The sequence below is a fragment of the Oxyura jamaicensis genome, chromosome 10 (genome assembly GCF_011077185.1).
Source record: "Oxyura jamaicensis isolate SHBP4307 breed ruddy duck chromosome 10, BPBGC_Ojam_1.0, whole genome shotgun sequence".
In the NCBI taxonomy this organism is placed as follows: domain Eukaryota; kingdom Metazoa; phylum Chordata; class Aves; order Anseriformes; family Anatidae; genus Oxyura; species Oxyura jamaicensis.
Window position 1 is genome coordinate 19,033,195 of NC_048902.1, and position 14,745 is coordinate 19,047,939.

At 56.1% G+C, this 14,745-nt stretch overlaps 1 protein-coding gene across 1 annotated transcript in view; it reads right to left on the reverse strand.

Annotated features, from left to right (window-relative positions):
• Window positions 1-14,318, reverse strand: part of IGDCC3 (immunoglobulin superfamily DCC subclass member 3) — an 88,968-nt gene extending 74,650 nt beyond the window's left edge. The window contains exons 1-2 of the mRNA XM_035336171.1: window positions 14,144-14,318; window positions 5,275-5,580 (exon numbers count right to left, since the gene is read on the reverse strand). Coding sequence (XP_035192062.1) covers window positions 5,275-5,580; window positions 14,144-14,210 — 373 coding nt within the window. The 5' untranslated portion in view covers window positions 14,211-14,318. The remainder of the gene's footprint in view (window positions 1-5,274; window positions 5,581-14,143) is intronic.
• Between the last annotated feature and the right edge of the window lie 427 nt (window positions 14,319-14,745).

Sequence of the window (14,745 nt, forward strand, 5' to 3'; positions counted from 1 at the left end):
GGCCCCGCTAGGAGCCTCGCGGAGAAGTGCACGATGATATTTAAATAACTCTCACACTGCTAGGAAACGAGCAGCCGAGAGAAATATGGCCTTATAATGTGCTCGAGTCTCAGGATGGCTTCTGGCTGTTACACGCCGACACTGAAAGGCAGCGGGTGGTAAGTGACAAACTCTTTTAATCCCCCCCAAATCGACTAAAATTTCCAGCCAGATCTCTCCGTTCCCCCCGGCGGCTCCTAGATTTGCCCATTTGTTTTGCAGCACACGCAGGGCCAAACGCTGCAACAGGAGGGATGCGAGAGGCAGCGGCACGTCAGCCAGCGTGTCCTGGAGGCAGCCCAAAGAGCTGATGGAGAGAAATAACCCACTCGCCCATCATGTCCCTCCCCTGCAAGCCTCTCTCAGTCTTTTTGCCTCACTCCATTTTTATTTATTTAGTTTTTTTTAGTGGTTCCTCATGGGTATTTTCCCCCCTGGGAACCGCTGCTACAAGCCCACAATGTGCTCTGGGTCTCCTGAGAGCTGGGAGCATTCAAAGCAGAGGCATTAGGCAGCGGAACACCGCTGGTGCCAGACTAAGCCCCGCTGCTCAGGCTCACTCCTCAGTATTTGAGAAGAAAGAGCATGAAATGCAAAGAAAAAGAGGGGAAAAAGAAACACAGATTTTGTTTGTGGATGCGAGAAACTTGGCGTGCAACACCAGGGGCTAAACTGCAAGTGAACATCAGCCCCCAGATCCTGGGAGTGACACGGCTCCAGAGCAGCAAACCGGCACCTCCGAAGCATCCCTTTACCTCCAGCACGTGCCTCGCGCCGCTGGAACCTGTCCTCACAAAAGCATCCCGTTCCCAGCTGTGGTGGAAGCACAGGCACAAGGCAGGGCCGTGCTGTCAGCGCGGGTGCTGTGCGTGCAGGAACAACCCGCAGCGAAGCCGTGCGCTGGCGGCGTGACTTCGCGTTGGGAGCTGGGAGCCTGCATCCAAACAGTGGCACTGCCCGGGAAATACCTCGGGGACAACTTTGGTGCCACCTTATTTAAACCTTAATTTCAAATGCTAACTTCATAATGAGTGGAACAAAACTGTGTAAAAACATTTCCCACTCTAATCCTGGTTTGATCCCCCCAGTATGGCCTTCTTTTGTAATTACATCCCTTTGTGATCTCGCTCTAATGCCTTGTATTGTGACCCATAAAATAATCAGCCCCCTTTGTCTCTCCCTAATCCTTTTAGACTTCCTTCTTGTCTCCACACTCTTATAAATGCTGCCATTATTTGGGCTCAGCAGCTCTTCCCACCACCCCGGAGCCTGGAAAGGGGGCTGCAGGTTAAACCCTGAATGTATTTCGCGCGGAGGAGCTGAACCGATGGGAAGGTCTTGGCTGCTTTAAAATCCCCGCGATTCCCAACCTCCTCCCCTCGCCGGGCAGCTTAGCGAGGGGAAAACAACTTGCAGGCATGCATATTCAGCAGACCTGCCCCCTTTTTATATTTTGCAAATGGCCTCGAGACCCTTGGCCCGGGGCTTTCGGTGGTCGGCGCGGTTTTAGGGAGAGCCCCGGGCTGGGCGAGGGGAGCTGGGGGATGATGGCAGAGCTGAGCCCCTGTCCTGGGAGAGGCCAGGGGTGGCCAGGCAACGTGCTGGGGAGGAACGGGATTTGGGGCAGGATGCAGAAGGAGAAAGGAGTAAAGGAGCAGTGACAGGCACAGGGGATACACGGTGTTAAGCAGGGCTACAGAGCAGTGCCCGGTGGCAAGACACGGGAAGGAAAAGTGCCTTTTTTGCCAGCCCCGACCTCTCCAGCTTCACTCCCACCTCCCACAGTATTTCAGGTACGTTTCACCGAGCGTCATGAAATATCCTCCTGGATCTAAGCCGCACGATTGACTTACCTTCCCCTTTTTTTTAATAGCACCAGATCAAACGGTGACAATCGCTGCTCTCAGGCCGGATGCGTTCAGAGCCTGATCCAATCCCCGGTTTGATGGTGATTTCCAATTAGTGGTAACTGCTCGTTATTGAGTGATAGAATCAATGGGTCCTACTCCACCGCCCGGGCTGTGATTTACGATGATGTGGAGCCGGCTCCGTCAAATGACAGCGTTGGCCAAAAGGCTGGAAATGCCAGGAGGCAGCGCGGTCGGAGTGGAGGAAGGCTGAGTTAAGCAAAAGGGGGTGAGGAGAGGAAAAGCGGCTGCATTTTGGGGAGCCCCTCTTCCAAAGGAGTGGACTCCGGTGCTTACTGCTCGGGGGTGTCTTCGCCCCCAGACAGCAAAGGCAGGCACTGGTTGCTGGCACAGGCAACGTGTCGGGCAGAGGATGGATGTGCCGAGGGCCTCTGCTCGGCTTGGTCATGCACACGCTGCTTGCAGACTTGTACTTGTTCTAAAGGAGGTTACAGTACAAAAATGTCATCAAGGTGTTAAGCACGTGGCCTGCCAATCCACAAAACAGCCAAGATCCACCTTCCTCTGCTGAGAATCTTCGATTACCAATGATAAAATACAGATTTTTCCAAAGAATTGCAGTTAGGAAAATTCCATAAGCCAATTTCTAGCAGGAAGATTTTCAGAAGTGCCCGCTCCATGGGGAAACTGAGGCAGGAGAGCGACAAGACTCACCAAAGGCAGCAGGGGAAGCCAGGACTGACAACGCGGGCTGTCCCCTTCCCCACCTTTACATACAGCTCACCTACTGCTATGGCAAAACCGTAAATTTCTGCAGCTCCACAGTCTCCAGATTGTGCCAAACCCGTGGCTTCCGTGCAAAGCCGGGCTCATCTGCCCGCCCCACGCACACGCAGCGAGCCCAGCGGGGCCGCACGCGCGGCGGCTGAGCGCAGCACCTTCTTCCAGTTAAATTCTGCTCCGCGCCCAGCGTCCAAGTAAATTTGAAACATAAAAAAAACAAGATATCCAACCCACATTTCCTGAATGCAAATATGGACATTCCTCCGAGCCGAGCAGATTATATTCCAGGCAATAACCCGAAGCCAGGGGCTGTAACGGTGATATGAGACCGACGGCACGCCTTTGAAGACAGCGAAAAGTGCAGCGGGGCTCTCGAGGGGCTCCGCTCCGTCAGATCCCTTTTATTCCGCAGTAGCACGGCCTTGATCAACTTTCAAGATTTCTGTTTGCGAGAGGTTTTTATTTCTCCTCTGCTTTTGTGTTCGGATGTCAGGCTCGGGGAGAAGAAGAGCTCGGCACGGGGATGAGGTTTTACCCACCGGCAGTATTTACTCTGCTCCGCAAAGGTCTGCTCAGCGCTTGGGTTTTTTGTTTCCAGGCAGCCAGCACCCACGGCTTCAAGGCAATGGTCCCCTCGTCACTAAAACGGGGATAATTACCTTCCCCACCTTGTCTGACTCCCTTATCTGGAGCTGGGGTAAAAAAAATCACTATGACTTGCATGCCACCAGCCTGAGACATGGGGACTCAAGGGTACAACTGTGGTTTGCTTTTGGGAGATCTCATCTTTGCTGGCACACACTCAGGGTCTTACCAGAGACGTGGGTTACACCTGCCCACGACATCCCCTGTTCCAGTCCCGCTGCCAGCAGGCGCACGTGGCGCTGGGGCCAGGTGCCCATGTTTGGTGCCGGCCTCCCCCAGACCTTTCCTTAGGGCTGGCAACAAACCAAGCCTGAAGCCAGCGCGGACCCGGAGGATTTTCAACACGATCTCTTTCTCGGTTTGATTCACGCGAAGCTACAAAAGGAAACGCCATTCAGGGCCACACGGCACATCCCGTACATATTGATGCAGGAGCCGAGATAGCAGTGTTCATCGACAATCCGCTATCCCAACGGTAACTCCTCTCTGGCTCTCCTGTCTCCCGTCCACAGGTCAGAGAAGCCTGGCATTGTGCTCGTGCGTCAGCCAGCTCCCCAGCTCATCAATGCCAGAGCCGTTCACCGAAAGCGCCCCGAGGTTTCGCACCGCAAGACGGACACGTTTCAGATCCAGCTGCTAATCTGGCACGGCCCCAAAGCCCTTGGCTCCTGGACAATGTCATTTCTTACCCTACTGAAAAGCTAGGTTTGCAGATGGCCACTTCATGCGCTCGGGAATTGTTGTACACAAGGGCTGAAGTGTTCCCTTGGTGGGCTGCCAGCGGGCCCAGCGCTGCGGGGAGCGGGACGCCGCGCTCCAAAGGGCCCCCCAGGCTGGGGACTGCAGCCGGGGGACCCTGGGTCTGGCCCCAAACTTTGCTATAGGCTTTGCACGGCGTGGGTTGCAGACACAATGGAAGTGGTGTAAGTGGCTTGCACACTGAGAAGAGTGGCAGTCGCCTCCCAGACAAGCTGGGGAACACTTCAGTAAAACTGAAGTTAACAAACCAGCGTTTGGCCAGGTCTCGGGGCCATACTGAACACCCACATCCCCGCTGAATATCGGTCAAACCCAGCAGTGACTTCTGGTGTGATGCAAAAAGGGCTGGTGGCCGCCCCTCCGCAGCCTGCAGACAGGCTGTGGCCAAAGCCAGCCACCACCACAACAGGGACAGAAGCCACCATGTCACAGCTCCTCAGCTCTGCCATCAGCCCCAGGACAAACTCAACCCAGAAACCAGAGCTGGCAAGGGGGAAACCATCTTCAGACGACCCAAATGGGCCAAGTGCTCCGGCTGCAGCAACATTTCTAGGTTCAAGGGGCTAAGCCGGGCGCTGTGCAGGGCTGGAGTCGCAGCCAGCCCTGTAATTCTTCCTCCCCCACCTTTAAATTTCATTCCCTCGCTGACATTTTCATCTCTCTCCTCCTCCAGGCTCCCCCAGCAGACAATCTGTCTGGCGTTGTTAGCCTTGCCCCCAAAGGCACTGCCACGCTGGGTAGTAAATAAGACCTTGCTGCCTCCACACTGCCTGTCTTAAATAACAAAAGGAAAGAAACCATGACCTTCAAAAGGTCTTTGCCGAAGGTTTAGGATGTGCTGCCTGCCAAGCAGAGCCCGACCGCGCTGCAGAGCCGAGGGGCTTCCAAAACTACCGCAGGAGAGACACGGGCCACCGACTATTTCACTCCATGACTTTATCGTAACTCACCCCTCCGAGACAGATTTACTGCTAGAAGCTGGCTGTTAGTTTTCTCCCCCCGAGAAGGCTGATTAGCTCTTCTTTCACAGCTGGACAACCGCACAGATTAGATGCCAGATCCCCACACCGGCTCCCTGCTCTTCTTTCTCTTCCCCTCCTTAAGCCTCCCTCCGCCGAGCACGCAGCACCGTAGAAGAGCTGCCCCACGAGGTTGCAGCCGGGACGAAACCCGTACTTACTGGCTGCCTGGATCTTGGCTTTCCTGCTCACCACCAGCCCGTAGTGGTTCTGCGCCATGCAGTCGTACTCGCCTTCGTCCGAGGACCCGTCCCCGCGGACCCTCTGGAAGCGGGAGACGTAGAGCGAGCCGTTGGCCAACATGAAGGCGTTCTCGCTGTCCACGATCATCGCGCCGTTCTTCCGCCACGTGATGGTGATGGGCTGGATGCCCTCCACCTGGCAGTAGAGGATCAAGGGCTGCTCCTGCACCGCGATGTCGTCGCTGGGCTCCACCACGAACGCCAGCTCGGAGGAACGGCCGAAATCTAAAAGGCAGGGAGGAGAGAGAAGGACGGAGTCAGCAACGCGTTCGCAAGACAAAAAGAGAGCCAGCTGCTAAGGGTGATGGGGAAAACGTTTCAGAAAAACAAGGAGCCGTTGGGAATGCTTTGCCTCCCAAGGCTTTGCCCTCGAAATCTCAGGGCACGGGAGTTATTGCGGAATCTGTACCGACAATGGGCAAACCCTCGCTTCCCATCACACAGATACGTGCTGATTTTCTTCTTTTGCCAACAGACCACTCAAACACCGTGGCGTGTTCCGCTTCACTTGGTCCAGCACACCTTTTTAGGGTATAATTTGCCATACAGGCGTGATTAGGCACTACAGAAGACGACGGAAATGGAGCTATTATTTAAAGATTAGCCCAAAACACACGCTGCCATGGAAGACAAAAAAGCGACCGAGAAACAGGAGTCATACAAATATCCGAAGGGTGTAAGTGCAGGGATGGAGGCGATTGTTTTTTAAACAACAAGAGCAACGGAGAGGAAATTCCAGGAGAGTAAGAAAAGTAGGATTTCATGTGAACCCCCTGGAAAGCCTCTAGCTGCTCTCCTGTGCTACAGCCACCCATGGGGGGAGGCTTCCAGTGGTTGTGCCCTGTGGTGCAGCTTCTCCTTCTTCCACGGGATCCCAGGGACCAACTCCACAGCTGCTGGAGGAACTGGGGCACACGTGGGCAAGGTCTTTGGGCGAGCATCAGCCACGGCACGGCCCTTGTAACGCCCGTCTCCGACCGACCCCGCCACCGACAGCATCCCGATGCGCTGGGGTAACGGGGGAAGAGCGTTAATGCATGGTAGAAATAAAAGGGATGAGAGGAGCCAGTTAGCCTAAAAGGGAAAAAAAAAAGGAAAAAAAAAAAAAAAAAAAGCCTGTCTTTTTGGCTCTGCAAACCCGGTGAGATTTTTTTTCCTTTCTTTCCATAAACCCCCACCGCTTTCTACGGCAACTTAAATTGGATTACGGGGGATAAACACTGAGTGCAACCTGAGCCGAGGCAGATGGACGGAGCAGACAAAGCAGGCTGGGGCAGTGCTCGGCGGGTCAAAGGTACTGCTGGCAAGGTATCAGCGTGTGCAGGGAACGGGCGAACCCTGCTCAGTGAGGACACCTCCAGCACACGTTTAATTAACCAATTAAGCCTTAAAATGCCAGGCGAGCTCCAGCCAGCTCGGTGACCCATCACTCAGCGTGCGTTTTTTTTTTTAACAGGATAGCCCTGGGGTCCTCTCCGCAAGGTACGCTGCAGCCAGCACAAACCCGCCAGTTACTTTTTTGGGGGTAAAAATTAAGGAATTAGACGAATGCTCCGCATTTTTCTGCAAAGTGGCCAGAGTCTCGACAGCACCTACCGTGCCGGGGCCCCATCCCCTGTTGGCAGGATAAGGACCCTCACCTCCTGCCTCCCCACGGAGCCCGGGGGGCTTCTGACTCGATAAAATTGACCGGGATTTCAGGATTTAACCTAACAGGCAATCAGGAAAAATCCCTAATGAATTAAATGCCCCGTCTTTTCCCCCCGCTCCCCTGGACTCTTAGATAAAATAGCTTATTATGAGATGTACAATAAAAGGAAGAATCAACATAATTACACGCCCTTCCCACAATCGCTGTCATTATAATAACCGTCATTAGGGCCTGTGATTGGAGATAATCATGTTTACCTCCATAAACAGTCGGTCTGCATCCTAACTCGGGGCTGCTCGAGCAGCAGAAGCGACGCCGCTCGTAATTAGGAGCGGGGCGCTCAGACACACGCCCGGCACGGGCTTCCCAACACCAACTCCGGGCCAAGTCTCGCTTCTCCCCAGACAGTTCGATGCTGAAAGACGTGGGGAGGAGCCCTTCAAAAGTCCCAGAGCCTTTCCCTGGCACATTGCACACCCTGAAGCTGCCTAAGTTGCATCATTAAGCAGACAGATCCTAAATCGCCTTGAAAAACTCCGCTTTGGTCCTCAAGGGCCTCGCTGTCCCACTCTGCAAAGTTTACAGGGTGCAGCATCGCGTTCCTGGAAGTTTTCCTCAAAAAAAAAAAAAGAGAAGAAGTGAGGCTCTAGGATGCTGCATCACCCAGTGCTATGCACCAGGAGGAGGAAAAATAGGAAACTGGCCCACAAACCCCCCAACCTATGGTCAGTGCACAGCTGCTCTGGACATAACCGGGTGCAAGGCATGGTAGGGACCTTATAGGTTCTTTGTCCCTTCCTAAACATCCCCTTTCAACCCTCTGGCCGTGACCACGCTGGGAAACGCCACAGGCTGGGATTACTCACATCGAAAATGGTTTTCAAAGACCGGGCTTTGAACAGAGGCTGGGGTTTGGCCTCCCAAGACTGGCACTGTGGGGCTCCAGGTCCCCAGGACGGACCCCAAATGCCTCCGTGGGACGATGAGGGTCAAAGGGATGGGGATGCCGGCTGAGGACGCCCGAGGCAGGAGGTGAAGGCTGCTGGCACCACGAGGAGCGTTTGCTCCACAAGGGAGATCACACACAGCCAGGAGGTAACAGCGGAGAGGGGAAGCCAGCTCCATTAGCACAAACATCTGATTGCACTCAGCAGCGAGGCGCACCAACGATGAAATTGGAAGTAAATGACACTCCGAAGGCACATGGAAACAGAAACAGTGCAATTAATTGCGAGGGAGAGGAAACCACTGAGGCCGTGTGCGCTCACAGGGACACTAGGAGCCCCGTCCTGCCCCAGCTGCTGGCTGCGTGCCCAAACCTGCCTCACCCCACGCGACGTCCCGGGCACCTCCAGGAGGGCTCCAAGGCTCCCAGCACCGCCTGCTCAGCACAGGGGTGCCACGCAGGGACAGGATCAGCTCTTCTCAGACCGTTACAGGCAGCACACGAGGGAAAATTGCTTTACTTCTGCAGCAGGACGGAGGGAGGAAGCGTTATTAGCTGTGACATAAAGGCCACGGGAAAATTATTGGAATCCTCATCCTACAAGTCTCCTTTGGAGAAACATTTACCATCTCCCTGAGCAATACAGTATGAGGCTATACGTGCAAATATTTAACAAAAACTCCTTCCCCTATTGATCAAGCAGACAGGCGTACTCAGAGAAACCAATTAGCACTTGTGCTTTTGAACCGAGAGATTTATTTAGCGCTGAGAGAAAGGACTTGGAATTAATGGGAAGCTTAAAAGACACTTTGAAGTACATTTAAAAAAAAAAAAACTTTAATTATTTTTTACTTGACACTGTGATTCATGTTCAAAGCTTCAAAAGAACTTGCTCATACCCTAGCACTGTCCTTTTCCATTCGGTTTTGGCTTCCCGTCCTGTTCCACTGCAAGACACAGCGGCTGATCTCACTGCCCCCATTGCAAAGAGCCCGAGCAGGACCCAGGCTCATCCTCCTGCACCCCTCAGCCCCAGCAGCACGTGGTCCCAACGGGTGATGCCCAGGTCATTAAACGAGACGCTGTGGGAGCAGCCAGGCCCTCGCTGCCCGTCCCAGCTCGGCAAGGAGACGCCAGCAGCCCCAGCTCCTCTCGCATCGCCCCGACATCCTCCCGCAAGCTGCCTCTCGCGGGCAGAAGGCTCTTGCTTGCCCTCTCCTGATTTACCGTGTTTGTTCCCAGCGTAACGCGGCATAAATCAGCAGCGAGCCGCCGGCGAGCCTGGCCTCCACCAAGGTCCTGCTGCAAGAAAAATCACAAGAAAGCAGCCCTGGGGCTCCCGCGAGACCAGAAGCGGGGTTTGGGCAGCGGGCTGCGGGTCGGTGTTAGGACAGAAAACGTGGGTGTGCGTTGGGGCAGCCCCACAGGAAATTACTCCTGTTTTTTGTTTTTTGTTGGTGGTGTTTTCTGTAGACACTTCTGCAAATGCAAGGAGAGATGGAAGGAACAGCTACCTAGGCCTGCAAGATGCTCTCCAAGCAGGTTTCAGGAGGGTGAAATTGGCAACCTAAAAATCCAGCTGGTGCCCCCTTAAATCTTGAGGCTGACCCAGACCCTAACGAGAAGAGCACTGCAATAAAGCGCAAATTGGCTCTTTAGGGTATCCAGAAAAATGTACATTTAGAGAAGAGAATAGGCTGTAACATGCCCACCACCTTGCTGGCAGTAAAGTTTACTAGCTCAGATTATTTTAGTCCCTTTCCTTTCGGACAGAGGTTATACGAAGCGATTTGTCCGTCAGGGCGCATAAACTACATCCACTCGTGACGGGCTTGCAGGAGGCTTTGTGAGGATAACCGCCCTCTCGGCCACCTGATGCCGAGGTTTTAGCAAACGCAGCCCGAAGAGGCAGAGAAACGGCCCCAAATAATTTTCAGATGTTTGAGACCAGACCGGGCAAATCCCAGGAGGTCGCTCGTTAAATACGGCGCGGAAGCAGGAAGCATTCCCAGCACAAAGACCCCTTTCCAGGACGAGCTCCGAGTCCTCATGGGCTCCCCCGTCTCTAAATCAAGCGGGGTGAAACCTGTCCGTGTGGCTGCCAAGGGCACAGAGCTTTTTCTGAGCCACTTGCCCGCGGTAGCTCCGTGCACGGCGAGGCAGCCGGAGAGCAGGGCAGCAGCCCGAGCGTAGGGCGCGTTGTTATTTGCATTCCCCACGTGCTTCGCAGCCCTGACCAGATCACAGCCTCACCGCTGAGGGCATCAGCGACACAAATACGGAGCAGGAAAGCACAGGACAGCAAACGCAGCGGCCGAGAAGGGGAATGCTGTGTGCAGAGCCGGCTCCCCGCAGCCAAAAATCAGCGGCCCCATCGCATCGCCCTAGAAATTCAGCCTGAGTGCTCGGGGGCAGGACTGCCCGGTGAGCAAGGGAAGGAAAGGCAAGGTCCTTCTGCAGGAAGAGAGGTTTCTGTGCACGTTAAAACCTTGGAAACTCTCATCCAGGGGATTCCAAGGCTCCCAGCTCCCTCCCTTTGCTTGCCGTTCCCTCTGCCCCCTCACCTCCCACCCTGCGACGTGGAAGCGCGGGTCCCTGCCAGCTCCAAAACCAGAGCCTTCCCCAGGAAGCTAGCTTCAAAACCAGAAGCAAAAACCTGCTAGCACCAAAACCGGAGCCATCCCCTTCGCACTTCTCTCCCGTTTCACACACACTCGGGTTTCAGCAGCAAAGATCCTCGTGCGACAGCATCTTTGCCCGCAAGCCGCCACCCGCCGCAGCCCGCCTCCTCCCGACTCGCGGCGAGCTTCATCACGTGCGCAAATAAAAATAAAAAAATAAAAAGGCAGCAAATCCTCGACTCTGCCCTGAAACTCGGGTTTTAAATTACCACCGCGGGAGCAGGGCCGGGTTGTTAAGGGACCGGGCTCCTCTCGAGCGGAGGGCGCGACGCAGCAGCGACATCTGATATAAGAGCGAGGCCAGACGGGTACGCCGCGCGCCTTCCTTGGTGCGCCCGCCCGTTTGCCTCTCTTTTCTCTTAAAGTGCAATTATTGACATGTTCGCCTCCTTAACCGCCCGTTTTATATGCCTGCCAACGACTCCTGAACATGTGTAAACAATTATTTTTATTTTCTTGCAAAAGCAAAATGTTGCATATTCTTTTGGATAAGCGGACTCGGGTAGATTTTCATGAGCCCTGCTACGTAATTTATTGGTTTTGAAACTCTGTAAAACTAAAAGCTCCAGTAAAGTTCAAATAAGTTTGTGATTTCAAAGTAATTTTGAACGGACTATTCCTGTTCCTGCCCGACGTTATTGATGTAGATGGGAATTCTTGATCTGCAGAGGGGGGCTCCTGCGTTGTTTGGTTAGATCAAATAAAAGGACAATATCCGGGGGCAGAAGCCCAGGAGCAAAAGCACAAAGAAATAAAAGCTGGGGGAAGGGGGTATGGAGGAAAGCATCTTCTGCCCCAGCCCCGCCGCAGGCTATGGAGTGAAGTGTGTGCTCAGCTCCAGCACCGGGACACAACCCCACAGGAGAAAGGAAACCACAGAAAGTTCACGCAGGCAGAGGGCAAGGAGAGAGGCTTCCTCGTTTGCACGCACGCCGTGAGAGCAGTTTAGCAGCTCTCCGCACAAAAGTTCTGCTGCTGAGCTGCTCCACGCTGGCCTGAGGCAGGCTGGTGGCACTGCGGTGCTCGGCTACAACCGGGCTGGAGCAGGAAAGAGGGGAAGGGAACCTGGGCTGTCACCGGGACCGGGGACCCCCTTCCACCATCAGCTCCTAAGCGAGCAGAGGGGCTCGTGCCATGCCAGCCCAGAGCCTGACAGGTCATAAGAAGAGGAGCAATGTGATTAGCTCAGGATTTTCAATTCCCCGTGCCGGGGGGGTGGCAGGGAGGATGGGGAGGGGACCAAGCTGCCCCCTCTCCCTTTCTTTCGGGCAGCTTTTCAGTGCTCCCAGCGGGAAGCTTGGCGGCGGTGGCCCCGGCGGACGCGTGCGCGGCGGTGGCACGCTCACACCCGCCGAGCCTCGCGCCCGGCACCGCTCCCCGAGCTCCTCCTGTCGAACCCCCCGAGAGAGGCAAAGCCCAAACGCGGGCTTGAATTTCACGCGTCGGCTTTGAGCTTTACCGGGGAAGTGACACCAGATAACCTCTAGGTATGTGATGAAAAAACTGGGGGTATTACACCGGGTTAGGAGACGGCAATCTTTATTTTTTTATTTTATTTTTTTTAATCTAGAAACAAGAAGACAGAGCCAGGCAGAGCAGGAATTAGTGAAAGCTTAGAGCTTCAATAATTTAGAAGTTAAGCCTACTTAAATATAAATGACGACGCTTAATTCCAAGGCTGTTACTGAGCAGAGCCGGGAGCCGCTGGTATTCCTGTGCCTGCCTTTGAATGCCGGGCTCAGCAATAACAGACAAAAGCTGTCCACCACCCAGAACAAAGAGCTCCAGGAAATTAAAAGGAAAAAAGAAAAGAAAGAAAAGAAAATAGTCTCTCGCCGCTGAGCCCCCTCCGGCACGCTGACCAGCTCCCGTGCCTGCGCTTCGGGAGAGCCGCACGGGTGGGAGCCGAGCGCCGCGTCCCGAGGAGCAGGGCAGCGAGCATCCCGCACGGAGAGGGACAGCACCCGTCCCCAGAGCACAGAATCTGTCCCCATCCGTCCCCAGAGCACAGAATCTGTCCCCAAAGCACAGCATCCGTCCCCGTCCGTCCCCTGCCTTTCTGCTCCGGCACTGACTGACATCGGCGCGGGGGCTTCATTCAATGCAGCAGAGCCCAGAGACGGCGTTACGCCGCTGCTAACCGCACCTACGGTGCGTAAACCCACCGAGGGCAGGGGGGAAACCTCAGAGCAGAAAAACTTTTAATGCGCAGCCAAGCGGCCGGCAGCGGGGCCAGCGAAACACCCCCCTAAGCCAGGAGCCGCTGCCTCGCCAAGTCGCAGCGTAAACGAGCACGCGGGGCAGTTCCGACAGCAGCAGGCGATAAGCGAGGCACACACACAGCTCATCAAAGTTTCGCTTTCAAATCTCCTTCTCCCCAAAAAAAGTACTTTTTCATCCATCCCCTTGCACTGCGGTATCCCAACGGAGCAACGAGACCCGCCTCGTTACACCCGCTCCACGGACAACTTCTATTTCCCGAGTTACACCGGCTTCTCGAACCACGTGGCGAGATTTATTATGGGAAGAGCCCCCCAGCCCGGGTTCTTAAACACCCCTCGTATCAGGCAGCAAACCTCTGATTAATTAATCGAACGCACGCTTTTCTCCCTCTGACCCTGCCGGGCTGCTCGTACGTTTTTCAAACGATTCCTGCTTTTATTTATAAGGCTGCTAAGAGAGGGCAGGAGGCACGGGAATATTTTGCTACAGCACAGCATCTATCTCAGCATCCCTCTCAGATTAGCCCCACACTTAAGCAGCATCCATGGCAGAGCGCAAACACTGCGGTTTATCAGCGGGGCTCGTAGGTCCAGGGAAAAATCCCCTTTGATGTTTTTGTAGTTCGGCCCCGGCCCGGTGGGTGGTGGTACCGGTTGTGGCTGAAGGAACCGAGCCGGGCTTTACGTGAAAAGCTCGATGCTTGGAGGTTCAGCAGCTCGCAGCCCCACGTCCCTGCGGGCAGCCACCACCTACCGATGGCCAACACGGTTCGTCCAAGCGGGCGCCGTCTCCCGCTCGCGCTGCCGGCTTCGTGCGGGCTCTCCAGGCACGGAACCAGAGCCAGGCGGCCACCACCACAACCACCCCGTCCCTTGGCAGTGCCGAAGGCAGCGCGGTCCCCACAGACGCCACCGTCCCCCTCCGACGCCTCGCCCACTGGGGGATGCTTCCACCACGGGTGGCGGTGGGACCCCATCCCACAGAGGGATGCCACCGGTGATGGGGGGGTCGTGGCACACCTCCACGCTTCAACACCCGGAGCTTTCGGAGCCCCCACCAGGGGGGCCTGAGGCCACGGGGATGGGCTGTGAGCAGGGACGGTGGCGGCTGGGGACGGGTGAAGGGTTGGGACCAGCGGAGGGTCCGGCAGCCTGCTGCGGGGCTTGGGGTCGGGGCTTTGCGTGGGGTGTCCCCGCTCCCCAAAAGGGGGTGCCGAGGGACGGACGGACGGACGGACGGACAGCGGCGATGGATCCCGGTCCCCCACCCGTCCCTCCCCGCCCTTACCTCCGCGGCAGGCGAGCAGCAGCAGCCCCAGCAGGCAGGCGGGCAGCGCGGAGCCCGGCGGAGCCATGGCATCCCGGGCGGGCTCGCCTCCCTGCGCCCCACGGGGAGGGAGCAGCCGGGGCGGGAGGGGAAGGGAGGAGGCGAGGCAGAGATCCTCCCTCCGCTTGAGAAAGGGGGGGGGGGGGGAGAGGGGGGGGGGGAGAAAAAAAAAAAAAAACGGGGGTGAAAAAGCCAAAAAGCGGATTTCAGCGCAGCTCCCCTCCGTGCGAGCACGCCGCCGCGCCGGGCGGGCGGGCGGGCAGGGGGCCGGGGGGGCGGCGCTGAGGGAGCGGGGCCGCCGGCGGGCGGGGGCGGGCAGCGCCTTGCGCCATCTTGTGCATCCGCCCGCAGCGCCGCGATGGGGCCGGTCGGGAGCGGACTGCCACGGCTCCGGGGCTGGCAGGGCTCCGGGGATGTCCTTCCCGGCCGGGGGGAGGCAGCAGTGCGGGTGGGAGTCGGTCTCGGGGAGGGGTGTCTCGGCACCCATGTTGTGTGGGGTCGGGGGGACCCCTCGTGGGTGTCCCCTCGTCAGCTGCTGCATGGGTCATCGGCTCTGAGGGGGT